The sequence below is a fragment of the Empidonax traillii genome, unplaced genomic scaffold, assembly GCF_003031625.1.
Source record: "Empidonax traillii isolate 1590-97213 ecotype Southwest subspecies unplaced genomic scaffold, ASM303162v1 scaffold498:size1131258, whole genome shotgun sequence".
In the NCBI taxonomy this organism is placed as follows: domain Eukaryota; kingdom Metazoa; phylum Chordata; class Aves; order Passeriformes; family Tyrannidae; genus Empidonax; species Empidonax traillii.
Genome location: NW_020955691.1, coordinates 318,817 through 344,972, shown reverse-complemented (window position 1 = coordinate 344,972; position 26,156 = coordinate 318,817). Strand labels below are relative to the sequence as shown.

General features: G+C 36.8%; 1 protein-coding gene across 1 annotated transcript in view; it reads right to left on the bottom strand.

The window, feature by feature from the left end:
* The window catches only part of CABCOCO1 (ciliary associated calcium binding coiled-coil 1), a 226,414-nt gene that overhangs the window by 21,898 nt on the left and 178,360 nt on the right, over window positions 1-26,156 (bottom strand). The window contains exons 3-7 of the mRNA XM_027896466.1: window positions 24,912-24,948; window positions 24,563-24,815; window positions 21,479-21,648; window positions 18,239-18,383; window positions 14,092-14,161 (exon numbers count right to left, since the gene is read on the bottom strand). Of these exons, the coding sequence (XP_027752267.1) occupies window positions 14,092-14,161; window positions 18,239-18,383; window positions 21,479-21,648; window positions 24,563-24,815; window positions 24,912-24,948 (675 nt within the window). The remainder of the gene's footprint in view (window positions 1-14,091; window positions 14,162-18,238; window positions 18,384-21,478; window positions 21,649-24,562; window positions 24,816-24,911; window positions 24,949-26,156) is intronic.

Sequence of the window (26,156 nt, the reverse complement as noted above, 5' to 3'; positions counted from 1 at the left end):
CTCCCTCCTGGAATTGCCGAGACACACTTGAATAACTACCAAGACCAACCTGGAAGCATCACCAGAAAACAAATACCAAAAATCCTGGGCTCAAGTGTCCATTAGATTACTGGACATACACAGCTTGTGAGGCCTGACACAGAGCACTGCTCAAAGCTGGCAAGTTTACGTGGCACAAAACTCCTCCCTCACACAGGACCTGTGAGCCACTTGCATGTGCAAAGGCAGCAAATGCTGGCTGGCAAACTGAGGGGTCCCAGAGGTCACAGAGACACGTTTTACAGGATGGAAACCTAATTTTCTTTATGCTGAAACCACAGAAAAAAAACCCCTACTTTTTCTGCAGATGTTGCCTGCATTCCTCCATCTCCTTCAGCCAGGGTACTGATCAGCAGCCCCTCCCAATACATGAGGTGGAAAGCCAGTGACAAAATTAAAACAAGTTGGCAAATGTACCTATACATACATATTTCATGTTAGCACAGTTATGCTTTAGAAATTATGGCAACAGCAATAGAATTCCACTGCTGTGATCATGGATAATCAAAGCAAGTGAAAAAAAAGCCAGTGCTGAAATATTTTCAAAGGTATGAAAGTCTTTACTGTTGTGTAATTTAAATTTACTTGCCATCACTTGAAATTTCCTTTCGTCTGCGTGATTAGAATTTAAATGCTCCCAAAGTATATTAACAAATATAATTCCTGTTATATTGCAGAAATACTGCAGCAACCTTCTCTTCATGTTGAAAACTAACTAGGCTCCTTAATTCACTACAGAAAATACAAAGCACAATTAGTTAAAATGTTTTTAAATGAAGTCTTACTTGGGAATGACCCACAAGATGAACCAGTGCAGCACTAAGTACTCTCCTTATACATACATACAGTTCATTCACACATCACAAAGCTGCAGCAATATTTTCTACAACTGTAAATATGAGATGTTTGCATTTTAAGGAGAATATTTTTTAATGTAATAGCTTTCATGTTGAGGAACAATTTTGCCAACATTATACACTATGGTATTGTAGTGTCTATTTTAGATACAATCCCAGAAGTTCCCCTGAAATTACTTGGAGCACAGGGAATTGAGGACACCTCAATTGGACTGTAAATCTTAACTGCAAACTCAAAATTTATACCTGACAACAGTAATAGAAGGACAGACATTAAAAGGCTTCTCTTGGGTTATCCTATGATAAACTTGTCTAAAAACCTCCATCTCAAGAATTTCTTTAATTTTAACATTCAAGATGGTTTTGATGGGTAGAAATTACTGTTCCAAGAGAAGAGTTCCATAAAACACTGGAGTTGCAGTAGAGATTTTATGAAGCCCAAGTAAACTGGGCCTTAACAGAGAAGTACTTGACGGAGTCAGTCTGACACCCAGGTAAAAATGAAGCTGCAATACCTCACTGCACCACCACTGCTTCTGTAGCATTAGTCAATTTAGTGTACTCTTACTGAGCACCTTTAATTTTTCCCCTGCCATACTGATCTTTCCAGACTTGATCCACGGAATCCTGTAAGTGGCACAAATTTATAAAAATGACCTTTTATACAACTGAATTCCACTGATCAGGGTTTAGTTTGCTAACAATCATGCTAACTTTTTCTTTACTCTTCATCCATTCTTCCCCCATTGATTTGGTGTAAAGAGAATATGAAAATAAAATTTTTAAAAAATAAAATTCTACATCTGTATAGTTTAGAGTTATTGATATTTATCTGATCAAGCATTTCATTTTGCTACTACAATTGCTGGTATGCTAACAGATAAATGTTAAGGAAGAAAGCAGGTTTATCTTTTTAATTGTATTTGTTCACTACGAAATTAAATGAGAACAATTCATATTATGGTCTGCAAAGTGGTAAATGCATGAAAATGGCAGCTGACCTCTGAAAAACTTTAGTGCCTAATTCCCAGTTCCCAGAGCAACCCACAGTCCCCTGTGCAATACACCATGTCCTGCTGATGTTTTTAAACTTTCCTGTTACCTAAACAAGATCCCTTACTGCAGATTCCTACATTTTATGCTAGTGCATATGGTTTGCTGCTTAATAGTTTCTGTAATGTTCCTGCTGCTATGAAAGAAAAAAAAAACCACAAGCAATCCACAAGACAAATTCTCATTTTATCTTGCACTTGTCAAATATTAAGATTCTCCTGGTCTGTCAGATTTCTAAGCTTGTCTAATGCCTGTCATTTGTATCCAAAATTAATAAAGTCTATCCATGCTGTATGAGTTTTCAGTTGCTCTGATTCTGATTATACACAATAATTTGTAATTTAAATTCACAAAGATGTGCCAATGTAGCAATGTGTTTGTGTTGTCAGTTTTAAACGCTTGGCCTTTTTGACTCTGATACCAAAGCCCTGTTCTTTCTCACTACAAAGTTCCAGTAATGCTTGGACTGATCAATTATTCCTGGTAATTTGATTACGTACCCTCTTTCTTTTATTATTTATCCATTTAACTGAGGATTGATCAGAACAAAGAGACAATTAAATATCCTGCAATAAAACCAGTAAGAATAACACGAGTAGGAACTGAAGTCAAACCAGCAGTAGTTCGGAAACACACAGAGATAAGACTGAAATCCTGTCTTTACCTTCTCCTATTGTGTTTGGCTGTGCCAGGGTTGCAAAGAAAATGATATTAATTTTACAGTCAGTAATTCAGGGAGCTGTACTTGCAAGCAAGAAGGAGGGACAAAAGATAAAATCACGGCAAAATGAGTAACATTTGGCTCCTTACTTCCCCCTTGACAACTGCTTGATTTCTCAAACAAACCATGATTATTAAACAGAAATGGGTGGTTCAGTGCACAGTTCCATAGCAGTATGCACACAGTGCCAAGAGACTCAAGGGCACGTGTGTGTTTCCAAGGAACTGCCAGGGCTGTGTGACACTGTGGTTCCTCAGGTGCCCAGGGGCCACTGTGACTCTGCAGGCCTCAGAGGGCACCACAATGGACCACCAGTAGGATTATTTAAAACAAAAGCAAACCAAAATCCAAACCAAAACAAAAAAACATAAAGAGAAAAGTCAGCAACTTGGACTCCAGCCCTCACTTTCTTTTAATCTAGACCTGCCTGGACAACAGTAATGCTAACATTTGAAAATAGTCTTACCATGACAAGCCTAAGCAAGGGTAAAACCTTTCAATACTTCATTGGAAATAAGATCATGACAGGTAGTTGAACACTTCTCCAAATGTAAATCTTCAACCACATCCTAACTCCTGAGGAATACAAAAAGCTGGCACAGTATCTTCCTTAGAACAAAAGAAAATCAGTAAGATCCTAAATGTATAACAGACAGAGACAAAAATGATAAGCGGGTGTCATGAATACAAAATGAATGCTAAGAAAAACTGAGAGAATGTGAGGCAGATATTCAAAGTAGAATAATCTCCAAGGAACATCCCTAGCCCTCCTCTATTTTATTAAACCAGAGTACCACACACATTGTCCATAGTTGCAATGTATTCACAACACACAACGTTCAGTAAATCTAAAGAGGTAGACCTGAATTCCAGCCTGTTAGTGCCTGAAACATGTCCACAGCCTTGATCAATCCAAAATTCAAGACTTCTCAAGCACAGGATGTTATCACAACTCTGAAACCATATTTGGATGGCCTTCCTATAAATGCAGCACACAACATTCATCTTTATCTCTTAGAATCTTTGCCATTTCCTCAGACTGTGTTCATAAGCCAAATGTGATATGCACAGTCAAAATAAACTACGGAGTCACTGCACAGGAGATATTGTTCCTTGAGTAGTGTTATTTGAATTGAACAGAGACAACAAAACTTTTACCAAGCCCGTGAATTCTAACACTACGAAAATAGTAATAGGTGTATTAGCCTGTAATTCATGCAGAATGTTCTGTGCTGTGGGAGTAGTAAGAATATTTTCTGCAATATGTTTTTACAATGTTGTTGGATTCTTGTAGAACCAACCAAAAAGGTCAGAAGGACCACTTCTCATAAAAGTGGAGAGCAAAAAATTGATGTATTTCAGCTTAAAACATCTGGGTTTATTTCTGTTTTATCCCCATCTCAGCACCATCGTCAGTGTAAGTCTGCAGAGCCCACACAGGCTCTGGCAAAGGCTTTGCAGTCTGAGACAAGAACAAAATGGGAGGATGAAATCAACTTGGGAAAAAAAAAAAAAAGACAAACTCTCACCACCTTAGCATCCTAAAGTCAGCCAAAGAGCCTGCCCACTCTCATAAGCATGAGAAAGCAAACATTAAGTATAAATAATTAAGTATTCCTTTTCTCTGCTTTAATTAGGTCAAGAGGAGTTTCAGGATGAGTTCACTACCAAATTTTCTACAGTGCAAATGGGAAGCCAAACCATAAAATACTTCAGATAAAAGTCTTAACCATGAAATACACCAAAATGCTCCAGCTGCCATCTTTTCTCCCCAGGGAGACACAGTATATTCTACCTATTCAATGTTGTCCTTCTGAGTGCAATGCTGCAAATACATAATGAAGTCTTAGCTTCAAATCGATAGTATAGGGACTTGGTTCTGGTCCCTTTCTCTCCTGTCTGTCCAGTCATACATGAGCTCTCTCAGCTTATTCTCTTTGGGTGCTCACCAGGTAGATGGAGAGCACACCGCACCCCAGTATGTACATGGCTCTCCTTCCAGTACCATTTGGCAGCTCCTTCCCATATTTCTGGTGCCTTACAATATTGTTGCAGTGTATTCAGACTCCCATGAAAGAATCAAGCATTATGTTTTGGATGAAGTCCATCCCTTTGTCAAATGTTTTCCTCATTCAAGCCATTAATAAACACATTTTGAATTATTACATTGAACCTAAATGATGTCAAAGTCTTTCAAAAGTCTAGCAAGCTGCAAAGAACAAATAATACAAATGCTGAAGAAAACAGTTGTTTTGTTAATATTCTATTTACACAGCTGGGATCTTCGGAATTTTATCCATCTGTATATTTAGTAAGCAAGGCAAATTAATGCTTAGAATTGCCATTTCCTAAGTGAAAAACAAACCAGTAAAATGAGAAGAAGTTTCCCCCACAGTCTGTCTCTCTCTGCCCCATTCCAGAGAGACACGCACACCTCCCCCGTAGCCATGAAGCACGAAATAACTGGAGAGGATTCTTCACAGACAGATGTAATTTATAACAAAGACAGGAAAAGGCAACCCTAACTTAGAGCTTGCTGCCCTTCCTATAAAGTTCACCTCCTTACCAAGAAAAAGCAGAGAATAATTTGTTTGGTTTCTGTACTCAACTCCTTTTTCTTTTATTGTGAAAAGTTTCCATTGTCCTTTTATGTTTTGATTATTGAGTAAGTTTAGAAACTTGCCAAATAGCCCTAGATTGTTAACAGACCACCACTATTTAACTTTGAATGCTTTAACAAAATAAAGGCACAGCTCACATTAATATTCTATGCCCTCATTTTATTTATTATCTTTTCTTTGAAATTTAAACAATTTTCCTAGCTAAGGTTTATTAAATGTAAGCCTAAGTAGCAATATAAGTTACCTCACATACCAACCAGACATCCTATAAAACTCAGCTTTCTAAAGAGTAACACCACATTTTGCTGAGCTTAGCATATTTATAGGAAATCAAAATAACTTTTACGAATTAAAAATTCAAATACATCAGATTCAATGTTCAGTAGAAATACTTTATGTTGTATCTTATGACAAGCTGTAAAATTCAAGGTGAAGTTAGAAGGCATGCAAACTTTCTGGTGCATTTTAAGAACGAACTTTAAAGAACTGCAAAACTTGTCTGTTCTTTAGACTTGGATTACATTTGTCCTCATAACATCAACTAAATGGATAAAAATTTATTAAAACGTATATTGATTATAAATCACCATAGTAAAGAAATGTCATGCTGTTTATTTATATGAATAAGGTCAACATGTTATTCATAACATAAGGTCACAAGATGTATGAATTTGATACATAACTATTCACCCATGGGGATACATTCCCATGAAGTATCACATCACTTGCCCATTCCACAGATTCTTTTATGAATACAATTTAATCTTCAAAATGATGAAAAGCTACAGACAAAGGTAGGGGGTATAAAAATAGTTGTTCATTATACCATTAAGTTCACGTTTGCCGAGGAACAAAAATTAAGCTGGAAATTCTGAAAATTGGGCAATTGCTCTGGAAACCAGTAAGTCACACTGGACCAGCAGGTACCAAAATGGTACCAAAATGGTACCTGCTGGCAAACAACTTTTAAAAAAGGCATTTAAATCTGAATCAGCAAAATATACTGGAATGAGGCACCTTCTTGAATAATTCCTTGATCCCTGCTATGCTACATGGAAGAGTTTAACACTGAAAACAGCATCGGTTCAAAATAAAATGTGTTCCTTTGTTTTTCTTGGTCTTTTTGTTTGGTTGGTTGGGTTTTTTTGGTTTTGGTTTTTTGGGGTTTTGTGTTTTTGTGGTTTGGTTTTGTTTTGTTTTAGTTTTGGGTTTTGTTTTGTTGTTTTGGTTTGGTTTGGGGTTTTTTTTGGGTTTGGGTTTGGGTTTTTTTGGCAGATTCCTCTCAAATGTTCTTTGAACTCCCTAGAAGTGAGGATGTAAATAACTTCCTGCTAACATTCCAGCAGCAGCCTACCTGGCTCTCACCAGCTTATGTACAAAAAGCTCTTTCAACAGTTTGCCATGTTGGCTGACCTAGAACCTGTTTTCTAAATTTCTGGCTCCCCAACCTGGCATATGGAAAGCTGGGGGCACAGCACAGACCCCAGAATCATGTGGGCCTTGCTCCTGCAGAGCCAACTACACTCTATGGCACCAGGATGGAGCCTGGGCTCTGAAAAGGTCTTCAAGAGCATTGCTTTGGTGTCAGAGAGTTTAAACACAGACATCTAAGAACAGCAATTCTGTTAAAAGTGTTTATTTTTCTGTTTTAAACTGGAATTAAGTCAAACTGCAAAAATCTTAGAATCTTCTATGAAACAAAATTAGTCATCTTTGCTCAGCTCCAAGTACTTTGTTTTACGCTGGTCAAGTAAAACAAGTAGAGCTCCCAAAGGACATCAACAGAGTGAGCTATTCAGGAATACAAGAAAAGTAAAACAAAATTCATACCCTAATAGTCTGCCTTCAGTTACTTTGCTTAACCGCTTTAAAATTCATCCAAGTAATTTCTGCCAATCTCAATGGCTTCTATTAAAATTTACATCTTGATTGATAACTATTTTTAAATACGTGCTCTAGTCTTCGGATATAGCACTTAATCATTTGGATCATAGAATATTCTGATGAACAGCAGAAACATGCTGTCATTAACATCCTGACTGTCCCTCCAGTCAAAGCCTACAGTTCCTAGCTGACCTGCATTCCAGCAAATAAACAAGTCATTAGGGCTGTTATCACAACTATGTATGTTTACATACACCCAAACACACGCATACAGAAATCAAGCCACTTTCTAAATAAATAACGAAAAAACTCATAGAGCACATCTGTGTATATATTAATTCCTGCACAGTGCCAGAAATGTTTTCATGCCAAAAATTCAAGGTTTTTTTCCTCTCTCTTACTTAACATGATACAGTCGAAAAATGTGATGCTTTGTCAACTGTAAAACTGAACTAAAAAGTTATGATGAGCTTCAATTTTACTTTTTTTTTTTTCTCTAGTGCTTTTAGCTTTTCATCCTCCAGGGTGCTGAACAATGTGACCCCAGTCAATTCTCAGTTTAACTCTGTGTATGGTGAATAGGTCCATTGAAATTAAAGTTCCCAATTTCGTAAAAAGAGGCGCTTGTTTAAAGGCTGGCTGAGTCAAAACCATCGTGCTCAGTAAACTGAAGGCACAGCCTATGTCAGCTATTTGGCAGTTTTCCTGCCTGAATTCTCTTCTTTCGTGACTTCACGCGTGTTACTGAGTTAAAGAGCAGGTTTTGTTTTGTATTTGATGTTTCCTAAGAAAAAAATTTTAAAAATATTTCATTAATCATTCTCTAAAGCATTGTAAAAGTACTCAGCACTGGCTTAAGAATTCCATCAGCTCCCTGGAGCTCTGACAGGCTTTCAGGGCAATGCAGTTCAGCTACCAAAACTCAGGAACTTTAAAATTGCTGTAGCAGACCATCAGCATGTGACCTACATGGAAATGGAACTGCTAAAGGTCAGTGTATTTCCCCTGCTGGCAAATGAGTATAACAACAACAACAATCTCTGAAAAACAAAGGTAGTTTCTACTGCACAAATTATGCTTAAATATTTAAAGCAATACTTGCATACTATTCCAACAGACTCCACTTTTCATTCAGACTAATCACAAGTCCTTCAAGACCTCTCTGGTTATAGCCATAGCAAGCTTCAAGATCAAAGGATCCGGATATCCGTGATTTTTGTCACAAAATCCACTGGCTCTGCAGCTGCTTGCTTCAGTAATCCTGTCTTGGGTATGACACACTTCTGTAATGGACATCAAAAATTTCCCCTCAAGACATCAAAAGACCAAGTACCAGTTTGCTAGTTTTAAACATTCATAATCATAAAATAATGAACCTACTCCTGAAACTGTAGTTTTGATCTTCATAGCAGTAAAGGTTTGAGGAACTTGTTTTGAAGGAAAAAATAAATAAGAGCATGGAAATGAAAGAGAAATGGAACGTAACACAACATCAGTTTATCAAAGATACATGATGCCAGACTAATTTCATAGTTTATTAAATAACTAATTTTCTAGACAAAAGCCATGTGAGAGACATGATCAATTCATAAGCAGGCAGGAATATCATACAGACGGGACTGAATGGCCTTGAAGACTATTCACTCTTGTGTTCAATGACAAATTGGGAGGTGACATTGTGGGGACATAATGTTTTTAAAACCTACTGTGGACTGGGAGTACCTCAGCTGGAAAATACAGTAATAAAGGAGAACCAGAACAGCAGATGTACAAGGAGGCAGCCACATGATACAGGCATAAAATGTGCTTCTAGGACCTATCATGTAGGCTATTCCCAGCAGAGGAAAAGAAAGCACTATTGATATTTTACAAGGCCTTGCTTTTATCTCAGCAACAATATTATGTCAGTTTGGTCACTTATGTTCAAACAACGCTGATTTAAAGCTGAACAATTATAGAAAAAGGCCAACAGGATGACTAGAGGCTGGTACCTTGGTAGGAATACACATATCAAAAGTCTACCTTGAAAGCAAAGATTAGAGAAGGCTGGCTTTTCTAGTCTAGCTAAATGAAGGCTGACAATAAGATTGCTGTCTCTTTATACACCAGAAAAATAAACACTGGGGACGGAATGAGAGCTAAAGGTCAATGCTGGCACAAATTGGCACAAGGACAAATGCACATAAGCTTGTCATGAATACACTCAGACTAGAAACTGAAGTTTTGTAACCATTACAGAAACCAGGCACCAGGGCAGCTTTCTAAGTGGAAGAGCAAAGACAAAAAAAAGTTAACTTTTAAAACTGGAGTTCGACAAGTTTCTCAAGAGAATTATGTGTATTTCCCTATGAGAAAGAGGCAGTAGAGCTGACAATTGAAGACATCCCTTCCAGTCCTATGCTCCTCTTGGTGCCTTTGCCATGGTGATATTTACAAAACAAAGCTACAAAAAATCAACTCAGTGGTTTTTAAGCATTTCAAATATCTGAAACCCCCAGGCTTTGAAAAGCACTCCATTAGCTGGGGAATGAGTCTCTCTAGTGTGAACTGATATGCTTGTAGAAATGTTGTGTTTTCATAGATCTTTAAAATGCAGTTCTCAAGAAATCATTGAGCAAATTTGTTTAAACAATGATTGATTAACTAGTTAATCTAAATATGCAACACCTAATGAGGATTACATATCAAAGTCAAGTCCCAGACTTCAGGTCTTTTGCCATCAGAAAAAAAAAAAAAACCCACAACTTTATTAGCTTTCAAATAGGATATTCTTCCTATTCGCCCCCTTAAATTCAAACACAGAAGGGATTTTGTTCAAACTTAAAAAACTCCAAAAAACAGCCCAACCCACAATTGGATAACGACCAGACATAGTCCAAAAGCTTAATGTTTCAGAAAGTAAGGAGTACATGGAAGGAAGGCATTAATGGAAACTGTTTTGGAACTCTAAGTACAGAGGATGATATCTAGTGACTGCTATAATACTGAATCTGCACTGCCATTAAACTTAATCTTCGATATTTTTATTGCAACCTGACCCACTATGACATCTCTAAAGAAAATTACATTGTACACTACTATTTCAAGAAGTCAAACTTAGCTAGTCATCTGGGCCATAAAATAGCAGATTACTCCATCAGGCTGGCTAAAGCAACTAGGAATAAAACTAGATTTACCAACCACATTATTTTTATTAGGAAATGTTTCAAAGCAGACATAATCCCAAAAGACCTCAGCTTCATTCCATCCAAAAATACACAACAGAGAGCAGCAAAAAAACATGAACTGCAGTATAAGGTAAAATTTGTAAATGCGAGAAAAAAAATTACAAGATGGGCTGTAATATATCATCCTATCAGAGCAAAATAAATTAACTGAACATAGAAATAGAAAAGAATAAAAACTTCTACACAACTCACGTATTAACAATTTAAACCTTTGTTATAAGATCTGACATGTGTTAATAGGAATTGCTCCACTGAATCCCTGCACATCAAGATTTAGTCTGTAGTCCTTTTGCCTTCCTTGAAATTGCAGGCTAATATAGGTGCACTAAATCACAGCTAGAGAGCAAAACCTCCAGAACAGGCAAAAGGAAAAAAACAGTATCTTTAACAACAATATTCCTGAAGAACCCTAGTATGTTAGCACTACATGCATTTTATTTTGGATCACAGCCACGGAACAGCTAAAGCACAGCTTCTTCCGTAATCATTCCAAATAGGGGGAACTGCTCATAATAGTAACAGGAAAAAAAAAAGCAATGAATTTACTTGGCAATCTTAACACTTCTCAGCAGTTCCTTGTACCGTCATGTTTTCTAACAGGTATTCATGCATACATAATATATAGGTCTTTGTAGATCTGGAACGAAGGAGAAGTAAGGGATTTGATAACTGGAAAGGCAAGTTTTAAATTTTAAATACTGTCAAAGTAGGTTAGAAGTGTGATGTGTGTTTTATCATCTAACCAAGCATTCATGTCTTTCTGTTTTAACCTTTTTTTTTCCTAGGCAATATGATCACCTCAGGCAGTTTGGGGTTTGAAGGCTTTAGCCAATGCAAGAAAAAAATACATTTAAATTAGCTAGGCAGTTGTTACTTTTTTAAAGACTTTAACACTGTCTGTATTTTACAAAGGTGGCTCCATTATGCTAGCTGCATCAAATGCAGAATATTAATCAGACTGTGAAGCTCCACTAATTATGTGCTACATTTAAATAACTTAAATTTTGTTAAGTGGCAGTAGCACAGATATTGTATGCATAATCTGACTTTTGAGTCATTTCCCTTTTCTTGTCTGATTTTATTCCACACAGGAAATGACAGGGTCATTTGGAAATAACTGCAGTGAAAGATCAAAAAGGAAACCTGATTGAGAACACTGTATAATTGCCTGTGCTAGAGAAAAAAAATAAAAGTTCCGATGAGTTTACAGCCCATCGCTATAAGATTTCTCTGGAAAACACACACTGCGGTTTCTCTGAAAGGATATCCATTAAAACACTGAGTATGGCTTTTATTTGTTGTAGCTGCATCTCTTTTAAAGGAGCAGCTCTCCTCGTTAGGCTGTTGGGCTTTTATTCAGTAGGTAATTCTTTCGGCACACATCTCACTGAGCTAAAGCCATTTCAGTGGAAGCAAATCAATTCTGCTGAAGCAAGTCATTTCACTGACTTGTCTCAAAGTGTTCATTTGCAAAAGGAGATAATACTATAATTAAGCTCTTGGAACGCCGTGGTTCTTGTTATTTGGGCAAATCTGGCCATTACAATTTACAGTGCCCTGTTCCAAAAGAACAGGCTTTTATTGCTGGAGCTAAAAGAAAACTTTTTAGACATTAATCGTTCTCAACTCAGAATCAGGATCGCATCCAGCTGTGGGCTCTGCTGTGTCTAGAGTGGCCTTTTTTTTTTGTAATACATTGGTCTACATGGCAGGACTGCAGTCAGCCCAGATTCAGCACAGATTTACTGTCTAATTTCAGCACACAGCTATCCCAGTGGATCTCCCGTTCCCTGAGCAGATCCACTGCAGAGCAGGCAACTCCAGGTGTGCTCTTGCCACAGGGACACACACCAAACCATGGCAGTCCCAACAGCTCCTCGGGGTCTGAGCTGCTCCTCTAAGGGACTGGAAATACAGAAGTAATGCTCTCCTTTATGCATAAGCATTTCTAAATATAACAAAGTTGTAGCAAAAGAGCTTGAAGTCTATGCTGGATTCACCTCTCATTACACTTTAATACATAAAGCAAGCACAAATAATGCCATAAATTTGTATGTGCAGCTTCGATGCCTTAAACTGTTACTTATTGAAGAACAATGCATCACCCTATCAAAATAGACTCTAACAGAATATAACTATTGATTTTCTTGGGTGTTGGAGTGTGGTTGGACAAATTAAAAGCTCTCTGCCATGTAACTCAGAATACAAAATGCATTAAACTGAAGTGGTGCCATAGGTACGAAATGGTTGTACAGGAGTTATGGCTAAAAACAGTCTTGCAGGTTTTTGTGACAGTTATAACTGTAGATGGCACTTGTTGCTTTGATGGATTCTCTCTCATCCAAGTCATTCCCAGCAATCCATTTCTGCTATTCCCTGGAGGAGGTGGTACCCTCAGCAGAGATGGTGCTCCCCAGCATCCGGGAAGGGTAACCATCCTTCCGTGGCTGGGACAGCCCCGTGCTGACCTCACTCACCACAAATGGGTTTTAAGAAAACACAGAGACGTTTCTTTTACACTATTCTGAAACTGATATGATACATTACCCAAATTTACACAACAATCACTTAATCAAAGCCTCATTAAAATCAATTTTTACCAATTAGGATGTGCTAACCACCCATTGATCCAATTAGCTAATATAAAACACCCACTCTAATATAGTAATTCTTAAATCCTGCTCTACCTATGTATTGACAGTTTAGTCACTGACTGCATCATAATTGGAATTTCAGCCCACCTTAGAAATTATCAGAATAAATTCCAAATATTTGCATCCACGTCAAGAAAAGTCTTTTATAATATTTAAAAGCAACACAGAAAAAAATTATCTCACATCATTTAAACAGTCCAACCACCAGCTCAAAGTGTAAAGAAAATTTTCCAGTGCATTAATTTTAACTTCACTGTGTACTGATAAGCTAAAATATAAGTGCCATCAAAAAAATTTTACTACCGTGCCTCTCTGAGCAACCAGTTGTATCCCAATACAAACTTAAAATGTAAATCTTTTTCAATGTATTGTAACATATATCCTCAAAAGGCACAGTGAGGCTAAAGAAGGGTTTTATTTCATTGATTGAATCTGTCCATTTGATTAAAGGCCACATCCTGCATCGACACATTTTCCTACGTATTTTTTCACGTGCAAGTTAGAATGCATGACAAAATTTACAGTCAAGCCACCTCACTGCCATTAACCAACTGCTTCCAAAATGCACAATTTCTAGCTTGCTTGTTTCTTTACAGTCAGTATAATTAACTGTTGTGGCTACAGCAGAAACAAAACTCTGTACATACACATGCATACATAAATACTGGGGCTGTGGTCAGACTGGGCTTGGTACACAACCTTTTCTGATTTTGACTGCTGGCTTTAAAATAGAGCCAGACTCATGCGTTGCTAATTCAAATTACATGCATCAACTTACAAATACATACACAAAAGTGTTCCTGATTTAACACAACTAACAGCTTAACCAAGCACTGCATTTACACTTTTTTGAAATCCAAAATTAATTTTGAATACGAGGATCAAAACATCTAACTTGTGTTCTTTAATCAGCCATTTTACTTTAGTAACATAGCAATGTTGACATGAAGTTGCTTTGAGCAATATAAAACATATGCCAGGGTGCACTCGTTAAATAACTCTGCATAATGAGTTCCATCTATATAAATGACTCACCTCATCACTTAACTCAAGTCCTCTAGGACCTCGGAAGAGGAGTTCATACACTCTATAAAATTTAAATAAGCTGAAAAACAAAAGAATATGGACTATTACAGTTGTAAATTTCTGGAAAGATAAAAATATTACAAATTTTGTTAAACTAAGGGTTATCCTCCAGCATGGTAATACTCCAAATTCTAAAAAGAGAACATTGTTTAACTTCAGGTACAACATGCAGCATATTTAGTTTGCAGGATATACTATCAGATGGCTGCAGAAAATTCAGTATGATACTAAAAAATACATCCTCTTAGTCCTTATGGAATTGAACTCTGAGAAGACAAAGTTCTACTCTGAAAAAAGTAATTCCTGAAACACTTATCACCAGGATACTTACGCCTTTAATATCAGCAATAGCAGACAAGAGGGAAACAAAGCCAAATCAACTTTCAGATTCTGGGATGGGCTGCCAGTCCAGGGAGCAAGTTTGATCTTGGAACACCAAAACAATAAAGAATGGAAGCATTTATTCTCTCGAGGTCACTTAGCAAAATCAGCTTAGTATTTCCTCAAAGACAAACTAAAAAACTAGATTGATACACAGCAGTTTTGTGTATTACAACAAAAGTAACTTTAAATAGACTTTCTCAATGGCCCAAAATATTTATCTTCCTTAAAACATGTACGGCTTTCCTTTTCACGTGTTTGAAATAATTTTCCTTGTTTCCTTCTCTAATGATCAATGATATGGCATTTGTTTAATCAAAGATTTCGTTTGTCACAGTCCATCTGTTACAATTACTTCTCTTAAAATCATTCTGGCTTCTGTCACGTCATTTTGGCATATAATTTAAAACACAGCTCTGTGATTTCATAGCAAGTCCAGGCTGAAGGATGATTCCAACAGTTTATCGCACTCCTGCCTGATGTATCCGTGAAAAGTACAGCAACATTTGCAGGGAACATCTGTAAGTGGTTCCTGTGCTTTCTAGCTAGGGACAGGACACTCTTAAGAAAACCCTCAATGGGCCAGCAATGCCTCTTGCCTTGGCACCTGCAAGGCCTGCACAACAAGTTTGGCCACCATCAGCTACAGGCTGCCTTCCCCTAAACCCAAAACACACAGGCAATTAATTAAGCTCTTACAATATTTGCCACTTCATTTGCACTACATTTTTATTGCAGCACTTCACCAAAGAATTCCTCACATGTTTCAGTGGACAGAGAAATTATGTTTAAACAGACTTCAGGACTTAACCTGGAAATTACTCGTACCAATGTATGGAAATACATGTCCCCTCACATACACACCTATTCTTTGGCAAAATTTTAACAGGGACTATTTGAAAAAAAAAAACAAAAAAAATATTTTAGGAACATCACAGACACACAAGAAATAAGACATACATCTTTCCAACTGCACTGAGAGAAATTAGCATTTCAGACTTTTTTTCTTTTACTTATTCCAGTGGTTTGGAAATGAGACAGATTTACAGCACTTAAAAATCAGGCCTTTTTCCCTTCCCCTCCAAATGTATTATGATATTCTTTATGTACTATGTTACAGGTACAAATAATATATAACATCCCCAAAAATACAAGTAATTTTATTTGGCATTTCTGAATTTTATGTCTTCATTTTTAAACAGAACTCTGTTCAACCTGGCACCCTTAATGCTGTATCAAGGAAGGAATTCCTCCATATAATGCTCTTTACATCAAATCACATAAATTATACATCCATGTTTACACAGTGTAGTTTTCTTTCTTTAATCAATATTATAGAAAATGCTTTTTTGTTCCTGTTATGAACAATTAAAAAATTCCATACCAGTGTTTTCAGCAATTACACAAAAAAAATTTTGCTTGTGTAAGTAAGATTAGGAATAGACCCTTTTATGATGTCATATGAGAATCTGAAGGTGATTAACAATGACATATTTACCCAGCTCCACTGCTTCCTGAAAGAAAATGTCAAGAGCTATGTTGATGTGTGTTTGCCCAAGGAGACAAGATAAAAAGATGATAACTGTCACCTTCCACCAAACCTGAAGGTGTCATTATAGTTGCTGCACAGTTTGTGCCAACGTAGTTAAGCATTTGTCCCTGTTTCCATTATAAATCTCATGGGTTTAGAGCTCACCTGTAAAAATGTGATCTGAACTACAACATGTCATCCTGTCTTGAATGGAAAAAAAAAAAAGCTATAAGCCTATCATTTAAAATAAAACAAGAAAAAAAATGTTGAAGTGATACATTAATTTCAATAACTCAGTCAACCTATTTCTGAGTTCACAAAGTTCAAAGTACACTCATGTAAGTTTGCTGATTCTGTTCTTATTTGGGAAAAAATATTCCAATGACTGAAATAATGGAATGCATAAACCGGGCACATACAACACATTTCAGTGTATATGTGTATATCCATGACCTTGTAACAGCATACACTTGTAATAAATTGAGCAGTTTGAACATAAAAACACAATTCTGGCAGCCAAAATACCACTCTGCTGCAAAAGTCTTGCGGCTCGATTGTATTCCTGCCCAGTTAATACTTTGGTGGTAGAAGGATGGAGCACCTAATCTCTTGGATGAAATTCTTGTGACTGTGAAGGAATTACTTCATGGACAAGATATCTCTCAATGGATAATTTATAAAAGAGCTGTAGACACGCTATTTGGAGAGAACACTTGTTCCATATAAATACACAAAAGACACAGACAGGAAGGGAGAAGTAAAAGAAGTTGAGAGAGACATCTCAAATGCCAAGTTTCCTTTTAGTTTAGGGCTAGTACTTGGCAGGACATGGGTTTGCCTTGACTACAGAAATTTGAGATTTAAAGAGATGTTCCCATTTCATATGGGAACAACCCGAAGGGTTTTTGTATTTTCCATGAAAAAGATACAAAAGAAAAAAAAATCAGAGAGCAGGAGAAAAAGACAAACTTTATAGCCAATTTTAAGAGAAATCGCCTGTGATGGGTTTACATCTCCTGTCTGAATCCAAGTGCTGTAAACTGGAAGGCTCATAACTATCCTAATATTTTTGCCTGTCTTCAAGAGGAAATACTTTTCTACATTCAGGAAAACACTCTAAAAAAACCCTCTTTGACGTGTCAAACTTTTCCTAGCAAAAGAACAGTCTGAAAATTCCCCAAAAAACTATATATGGATCAGTCACGATCTTACGGAGTTTTTTATGCCCATCTGCCACAAATTCCCCTCTAACCACCATTCAGGTAAAAAAATGGGCTCAAGGGCTACAGATGCAGTGCAGGGTATGAGCACATACCACAAGAGCGACTTTCAACTGTCCATCTCCTTGTTCCCCAACATTCAGGGGTGATAAAAGAGCGTGAGAACCACTCTGTCCATCATGCACTGGAAACAGTGGGGTGTGAGTACAGTCACTGACTTAAACATGGAATGTCAGCGGAGAAAGGTCTGGACACACTACTATATAGTAGGTGCTATCAGACTCTTATTCTTCGCAGATGAATAACTGAATTACTGCTGTTTGCATCTCTTTCTGTATCTCTTGTCAGAAAACATTTTCATGCAGACAGTGGAATTTTGCTGGTTTTGAAATGCAACATTTTTATGACTCCTATATGATTGTAACCTTAAGTTTTACCTCTGTAAAGTAAAAAACTTTTAATCACTTAAGAAGTCCACTACAGCTGTCAAGGCCAGACTTTAGAGTTACAGACAAGACCTAAAATTCTATTCGGATGGAATTTAAAAGTAGTATGTTTTAAAAACAAATCAAAAATATCTCTACATACCATTCTGTTTCCTTTTATTACTCAAAACAAAACCCAGAAGGAATATTTTCAGTAGTATCTTACAGTTTGATAAACTTCCAGTCTAAATTTATTTTCTGGGCTTTGACATCTGAGGCTAGATTTTTATTGCTGCTTGTATATTCTCTCTTCTTTTCCTATTCTCTCTTCTTTTTAACGGTTTAAGGTTTTATCTGTGCAGTATGTTGGCACAGTAGGAACATATCCAGTTAAATAACAGTAATTTAGTAATTTTTAATATGTGAATAATTTAATTCTTTTGTATTTAATAATAACAACAACAATAATTTTACCAGTAATTTCCCCACTATGTTAAATTACTTTAATAAGAAATAACAGATTCTGTAGCAATAAATACCTGTTAATGAAGTAATCAATGATTGCTTTGCCTTGCTCAATGCTGAAGAAATTCAAGTCATTTCCTTGTTCTGAATCAGTTTCTCCTATTTCAGCCATTGCTCTTTCCAGTTCTTTTAAATTATCTCCTAAGGTCATATGTTTGTCTGCAAAATAATCCCAAAGAACAAAAACTATGTATGAACTTGACAAGGTGGGGTGGGGCTTTTTGGCCCATTTTAATTAAAAAGACTTCTTGAAGTTTTAGTATGAGCCATGACAAAACTTAAAAAGCAACAGCAGTCAAACACTTCTCTCTGTTGGCATTATTCTCATCAACAGAGTGTCCATTAAAATTCCATCACAAAATCACCAAGGATCATAATAAGGGGTGCTCAAGATAGTACAGCTTGGCCTCTTACCTATGCAGAGATAACCACAGGCAGAAACATATGAAAATTTGAGATGTAGAGTATGTTTTAGCTTTAAAATAAATTTACTACTGTTTATGTATTGTAAAATATTATTTTTCTGACCATGTCCCTTACAACATAACCCACTAATACAGGAACAAATATTAAAAAGTGAAACCAAATTTTTTAAGTGCTTACAATCATAATTAAACGTGAATATGCATAATACCCTCCATGTATCATCAAACTTGAAGATATTTTTGTACCTCTCCAGAACAGATACTTACTTACCTTACTTTTTTACCTTGGAAATCAAAACTAAGTGCCAAAGCAGCTTTGAATTAGAATTCAAATTCTGTTTGTTAACTTTCTTGACAAAGAGGAAAATCTGAAATATAGCAGTGTTTGCTGAACATATAAAAAGAAAGGATTCATCTTTCTGATTTGCACACAGTGTCTGCCATCACTAAAACCACGGGGAGTTTAAAAAACAAAGCTTTGAACACAATTTACTTTTTCAGTTTTTATCTAAAAAATCTACAGCAAAAAATGGGGAAATACACACCAGTGGTGAAATAGATTTATTTTCCTTCCTGTTTTAAGTCTCTACTGATACATTCCTTGGTTCTTTGTACAGAAAACAAATTAAAAGACTTATAAGACTTTTGGTCTTTATAGTTTTGCCCTTTAGTGGTACAGTAATCAAAGGCCTGAAAACTTCACCTCAGTTTTGAGTAAGAGAGGCAGCACAATATAAATAACCATAATGGAGGGGACAAGGAAGAAATGCAGAGAATGTGGAGGAAATGGAAGCCATGGGAAACGAGGAAGAGCAACAGAACCAGAAATACCACCCTTTGTAGGGAAGTGAAGCCACAGAACAGGATCACCCAGACCCAAATCTGTTGCCAGCTCATCCAAATTTTCCCTTTCCTGTGCACACCTGATTTTCAGCCCTGCCCACCTCTCTCAGGAAGGCTCTCACAGAACTTCTGTGAGGTAAGGAGCACTTCATCCTCAATGTACAGAAGAGGAATCAAATCATGAACTCATTCTGGCTCCCAATCTACCAAAGCCTCCAGTTTTCCTTTCTCCTTTCCCAGTCTTAAATGCATTTCCACTGCCCTCCTCTAAATCCATTCCTCCTGCTCCATGCCACTCTTGCTTTTGGGGCCAAATCAGTTTAATTCTCCAGGCTGCTTGTCTCCAGTGCAGGGAAGGGAAAGCAAAGGGTCATTAATATAGAAGACATTAGAGTTTTGCTCTTAATTTAAATGTTTGGTCTGGAAACTTGCACCAGCTGAGAACAGTAATTACAAGGAAATTCATCTCAGCCCTGGGCTACAGCGTATTTTATAAAATGGATTATTCAGGGAACTTAGCTGTGAAGAAAATATAAGAACACTCCTGTAAGCATTTAAAAACTGCATTTTCTTTCCCTAAACCCCTTGTATTTTAGCCAAATCCAAATGGATTTTCACAGGAACAGCAAAAAGCAAATTCACAACCTTTGCTTGCCAAACCTTATGTCTTTTACCTCAAAGCACAGGGGTATTAGAGCTGTTTAAAAAAAAAAAGATACAAAATACTTTTTTTTTTCCCCATAGCCTCTGTCTGCAAGCCCACTGAAAGGGATCAGCTGCAATTTTATATATAAAAATTATTCCGAGGCAGACACTGCCATGGAAAATTTCATCTTAAAGAGTTAAAGTTTGGCAAAGCTTTATGCAGCCAAGATCACATTCCTGAAGAACGTCAGTCAGCTTTAATAATCAGTTGTGCTACCAGCCCGTCGTGTACACATGCATTACACAGCCTCATAAAACTAATTTCTGACAGGTTTCCATTCCTCCCCATTGTTATAGTAATACAGTTAGCATATGTTAAGATACTTTCTCATTGGAGACAGGAAGGACAACTGGAATTCCAATGATCATAAAGCACGTACATGTTCTGTCAAAATTCCAAGTCAGAAAGGCCCTTGAACTAAATTACAATGAAAGAGTATAATAACTATTATGAGCTTGATTTTAAATATTTGCCTTCTCTTTGAATGGAACTGCTGAGTCCTTTCACTCTTCCTCTGGGATGGGCTTTTCTCCACATAATCACCTTCAAAGTGAATGTTAAGCAAGCATTAGGATCTCTGAAAAAGAAGGTTTTAGAGGACACTGCTACCATTATTTTCTGTCTCTCTCATTCCCACTAGACCCAAGCTCCAAGCTTTGTTGCAAATTTCCTCATAGCCACAGGAGTTCCAGTCCCTTCATTGTCATTTTTCACCCTCAGCAGCAATGCCAGTTTACTTCCCTCATCATTTTTTAGTTAACATACATTCTGTGCCAGAAGTGCAGCATTTGCCATATAGAAAGCTGCCTGTGAGTTGACCTCCAAGGATAAAATAAATGTAATTCACCTGCTGTAATGCTACAGGATGTACTGAATATCTCAAACAGCAGAGAAATGTGCCCAAGGCTACAGTGAGTCAGTCACTGAGACAGCTGGAATTGGAATTTAGGAGCTCCTTGCTCTCACACTACTGTAATTATTATTTATTTTACCACAGCAAAGAAAAGGTCTCTTCAGGACCTGGCCCATTTGTACCACATACTGTACCAACAAAGAATGAGGGATATTATGCTCAAAGGACTACAGTTTTCTCTAATGAAAGTTTTAACATCTGCCGATAAGAATTATTTTCAGGCACAAGGTCTAGCATGCCTATATTCAAGAGGAAAATAAGTAATTTTACAATTATTTGTAATTAAATATTGCTTTATTAAAATGACTGGAAAACATTCTTGCCTTCCACTTCAGACATTTATTTTACAGTTCTTAATTATACTTACCACTGATGTTCTCCAAGACAAAATTTAATAGTTCCATGAATCCTGAGAGTTGTATAAGACTGAAGTTCATTTCTTTAGCCCACAGAAATCCCGTACTGTAATAATCGATTAAAACAGCTTTTCTCCAAGATGTCTTTAATCGTGTAAAATTCAGAAATTCTTCCAACATTCTAAAAGAAAAAATGAGTGAAATAATGAAATTAAGGAAATAAATTACAGATTCCAAAGATTAACTTCATCTGTTTGCAATTATATAAATAATATTTGTTATTATTATTTACTATATTATTTATACATACATAACATACATAATTTCTTGAACTTAGCTGCATCAATTTCTAGATACAAACATTTATGATCAGAGGACATATCTGCTGCAAAAAGTAAACTACCACCTACAGATTTCAGCAGACACTATTTAAATGTTAAGATATGACTAATGAAAGAATGAGAATAATAGCCTTACAAAACTGAGAAGAAATACACTGAAAATCCCGGAGAAAAAAACATTTCATCAGGAAGTTGTTTGTAGGATGAAATGAAACAATTAGTCTCTACTTTCTACTACTACTCTTTCACTCTGAGACAGTTTTACAGTAATAATAAGATCATGTTTCTGTTTCAAGGTTTCCATTTCAAGATTATTTTTCCTCTGAAGAAAAATTACATTTGAAAATTAATGCAAATAATATAATGTATAAATACTGCAAGTAGCTAAAATATTTAGAAATTAAATTGCACTTTTGTAATGGTCACGACATTTAAAAAGAGCCTCGTCCTATTTACTGGCACAAGATGAAAATTTTTCCAGTTACTTCAACGTGCAAAATTTATGAAAAAACACGCTCCCTTGTAGGAGGCCACATGTGTTGCTGACACATTTATGTCTGCTCTATCCAAACACAGAATTAGTTATGTCTTTTATAATAACTGCACACATTTTTCCGCATGAAGAGAGGGGATTGGGGCTGGGACCTTTCTGCAGTTCTTCCAGTACAACTTGAGCCATGTCTCAGGTAGTTAAGTTTTACATTAAAGCAATCCCAGGATTCTTAACTATACCTGATGATCCAGGTGCCACTGATCAGAGTTTCTAGTCCCCTGTAAAAAAAAGCAAAGTCTTCCCAATCTCCCCCCTTCTCATTCCTTCCTAAGAAGGACATTAATCCCAGACCTACTGATAGGGAACCATTAGATTTTCAGGAGTTTCACAGAGACAGTACAGATACACTGTCAAATAAGATGAGTTTCTTTTTTTAATTAAAGCCTCAATAGCTAACAGAGTAAAGCATATAATCCAATCAGTTTTGTTTAAAACATGTATTCCTTTGTTCTCCATGACAAATTTGTACGGCTGCACACATGCAAGTCGGTTAAAAACACTTAACTGTGTCCTGAAATAGAAGTGGAACGGGGCCAGCTGAACTTTCCAGCGTTTGAAACAGTCCATATCCTCTCTTTCTGAAGCTTCTGCCAACTCTGTGTTTTCATAATCAGAGCTTCTCAGGGATTTAGATTTTCCCTGATTCTGCTAACAATGCCAGAACTCATCTTTTCAATATTCTTTAAGGCATGTCACTGACAACAGTGTCTGTGCATGACTGGGAAATGATGGGGCAGTTGGATTTCCTCGTTACCCCGACTGCTTTTGCTTTGTTCATGGAAGGTGCTCAAGCCGTACAGAGATGGACAGTGGTATAAAACTCCCTGGTAGATGGGAATGCAGGACACCAAAATTTTCCTACTGAATGGGATCTATTCTGATTTTCTAACCTTAGCTGAGGCCTTCAAACTGCTCTTGCGAATAGACACAATGCACTGTGGTAAACAAAATTTTAATGAAGCTGTTAAACTGCTTAGAGTGCATAAAGTACCCTGTAACTATCCTGTTCTCAGTCAGATGCAGCATGTACTTTACATTCCCCTTGTACAGTAAACATACACGTGATCAGCTGAGAATAAGAAAGAGACTATGAGCTTTCAGTGCTTTTCTTTCCACTCTTAATGAGAAAGTTTCACAACCAATCGTGTTGTTAAACACATTTTAGTCTCCAGTGAGTTGTACAATTCAGTCTCCTCTAAATTTAAAGAGATCTATTGTGCAAGAGAAAACAGGAAAGGAAAGAATTTTTGTATTATTATTCTTTGACGGTAGCAAGTTTTCTTTCCAGTTTTCTTTAAAAAAAACCAAAATTCCAGAAAGACCTTTTTTCCTCAGAATCGTGACAAACAGGAGGAGCAGAATATATTTCAGGAATAATATTTTAATCTCTGTTGAATGGTTACCTATTAAGAGGAACAAGGTTGGATTTTTTATCTCCCCCCACCCCTTCCTTCCCAAACTAGACCAGTGGCCCAGCCCTTTGGCTTTCGATGCACTAAGAATGTGCCAGTGGACACAAGCGCTCCTAAATAATTTGGGCACTTCTGAAAAGTTTCATCTTTAAAATATAAGTCCTGGGTCTCAGGCTGAACTCCTGGCCTCCTAAATTTAGCTGCTATTATACACTAATAACAAGGGAGAGTGTTGCTTCAGGAAAGAGAAGACTGGCTTACATCAAAAGTCTGTGGTTGCCTCCTGTTTCCCCAGTGCACCGTAATGGGGAACTACTAATACCTTCTTAAGTTTTTCATCCCCTTCTGAACTTTTAAGATATTTTTTATTTTTCAGTAACTCACAGTACAGAATCTTAAACATTTTATCAAAAAAGTTACCAAGGAGACTCATTATAAAAAAAAAAAAAAGCAAAACAAAACCTCAGTATTGGCCTGTTCTTATTTACACCTTAGTATTACATTTAGAGCATATTTAAAGCTGTTGTACATTCAGAAAGTACATAAATGTGAAATACAAGTGGAAGAAAAAGGAGACAATGCAAAATCAAGAGATATAGGAAATACAGTAAAATAGCCTGTATCTGAGATCAGCAGTATTTCTTCCACCTTTTGTGAATCATATTAAATATTAATGAATTAAGTGAACAATTAAACACTAATAACCAGCACAAAGGAAATCCAGCAAATAGACTGTAATTTTTATTTCATTATTATATTGCTTCTGGCACTGTTGCCATTGCTACTTACTTTTCAACTCCTTCTAGATTTTCTTCTAACAAAGCAGTAATTTGGGAAAGAGAAAGAAATGGCTTATTGGCTTTCTCCTCCTGTCCACCTACAGCACCCTGATCTTGGTCTTCTTCATCTCCACCCATGGCATCCTGATCTTGGTCTTCTTCATCTCCACCCATGGCATCCTGATCTTGGTCTTCCCTTCCACTCGTGGCATCCTGATCTTGGTCATCCTTTCCACCTACTGCACCCTGATCTTGGTCTTCTCTTCCACCTGTGGCATCCTGATCTTGGTCTTCCCTTCCCCCTTTGGCATCCTGATCTTGGTCTTCCCTTCCCCCTTTGGCATCCTGATCTTGGTCTTCCTTTCCACCTACTGCACCCTGATCTTGGTCTTCTTCCTACAAACATGTGTATAGGAATATAATTTTAAAACGTTTAGTTTATTATGTTAGTAACTTACCCAAATAACATTTTTATAGTAAGGAAGTATGCAAGGGCTTAATTCAACAAATGCCAAAAATGTAAGACAGTTATAATTATATGGCAGTAACACAATACCTTAACACATTCTCACTGGAGAAAAACTGGGCTGATACATAGAAAATACTATTTTTATCTTAAATTCATGTGGGAACACAGTGACATATTACGTGCAGCGCAAGATTAAATTAACTTGCAAGTAAAAACAACAGAGATTTAAAGGTGCAAAAAAACCCATGAATCTAAATTTGACCAACATGATACTGGATTGCACAATAACTAAATTTTAAAATTAGTTTCTCCTTAACAAATGAGAATACACACATATTACCATGCTATTTGCTCTCCACCCTGTACTTGATTGCATTTTCAAATTTACTCTCTACACTGACTCCATTCCTAGCCAAAAAAAAAGCCCAAGATGTTTGCTGCAACAGAATGATACCCACACAAGGACCTGACACTGCTATTACAGGGAAGCTCAGTGTATCTGTAATACAGAAGGCAGTTCATTATATGTACACGTTATAGGGGATAATAAACCAAGTACTAACAATACAATGGGCTTTCAAAAAATAGGAATATTTGATGATATTTTATTTTGTGTGGTCACTGACCAAAAAAATTTGAGCATAGATTTCAATATGAAATCTATGAAATACATAAAACAGCAGAAAAAAAATGAAAACTGTTTCTCAACAGAATATGTAGTTGACAAAGCGAGGTGTGAAAGCACATTATAAAATGTGAGATGAGGCAGCACCTTCAGAGAGGTGCGTGGCAGGGGAACAAGGGACAATGGTCACAGAATGGAGTATTTTAGTTGAAAGGGACCTACAACGGCACAGCATTACGAAAAATATTTCACTGTGGAAATAATTAGGCATTAGAACAGGTAAACCAGAGAGGTGAAGGAATCTCCACCCTTGCAGACTTTCAAGGCACAACTGGACAAAGCCCTGGTCTGCACTTGGTGTTGGCCCTGCTCTGAGCAAAGAGGTGAGCCAGTGCATGTCCCAAAATCCCCTCCAGCCTCATGATGGGAGTCTGACTGGCCTGATCACATGAACACCTGATCACTCTTTGCTTGTAGCAGGTAAACTCCTACATTTGCAGGACTTGGGCG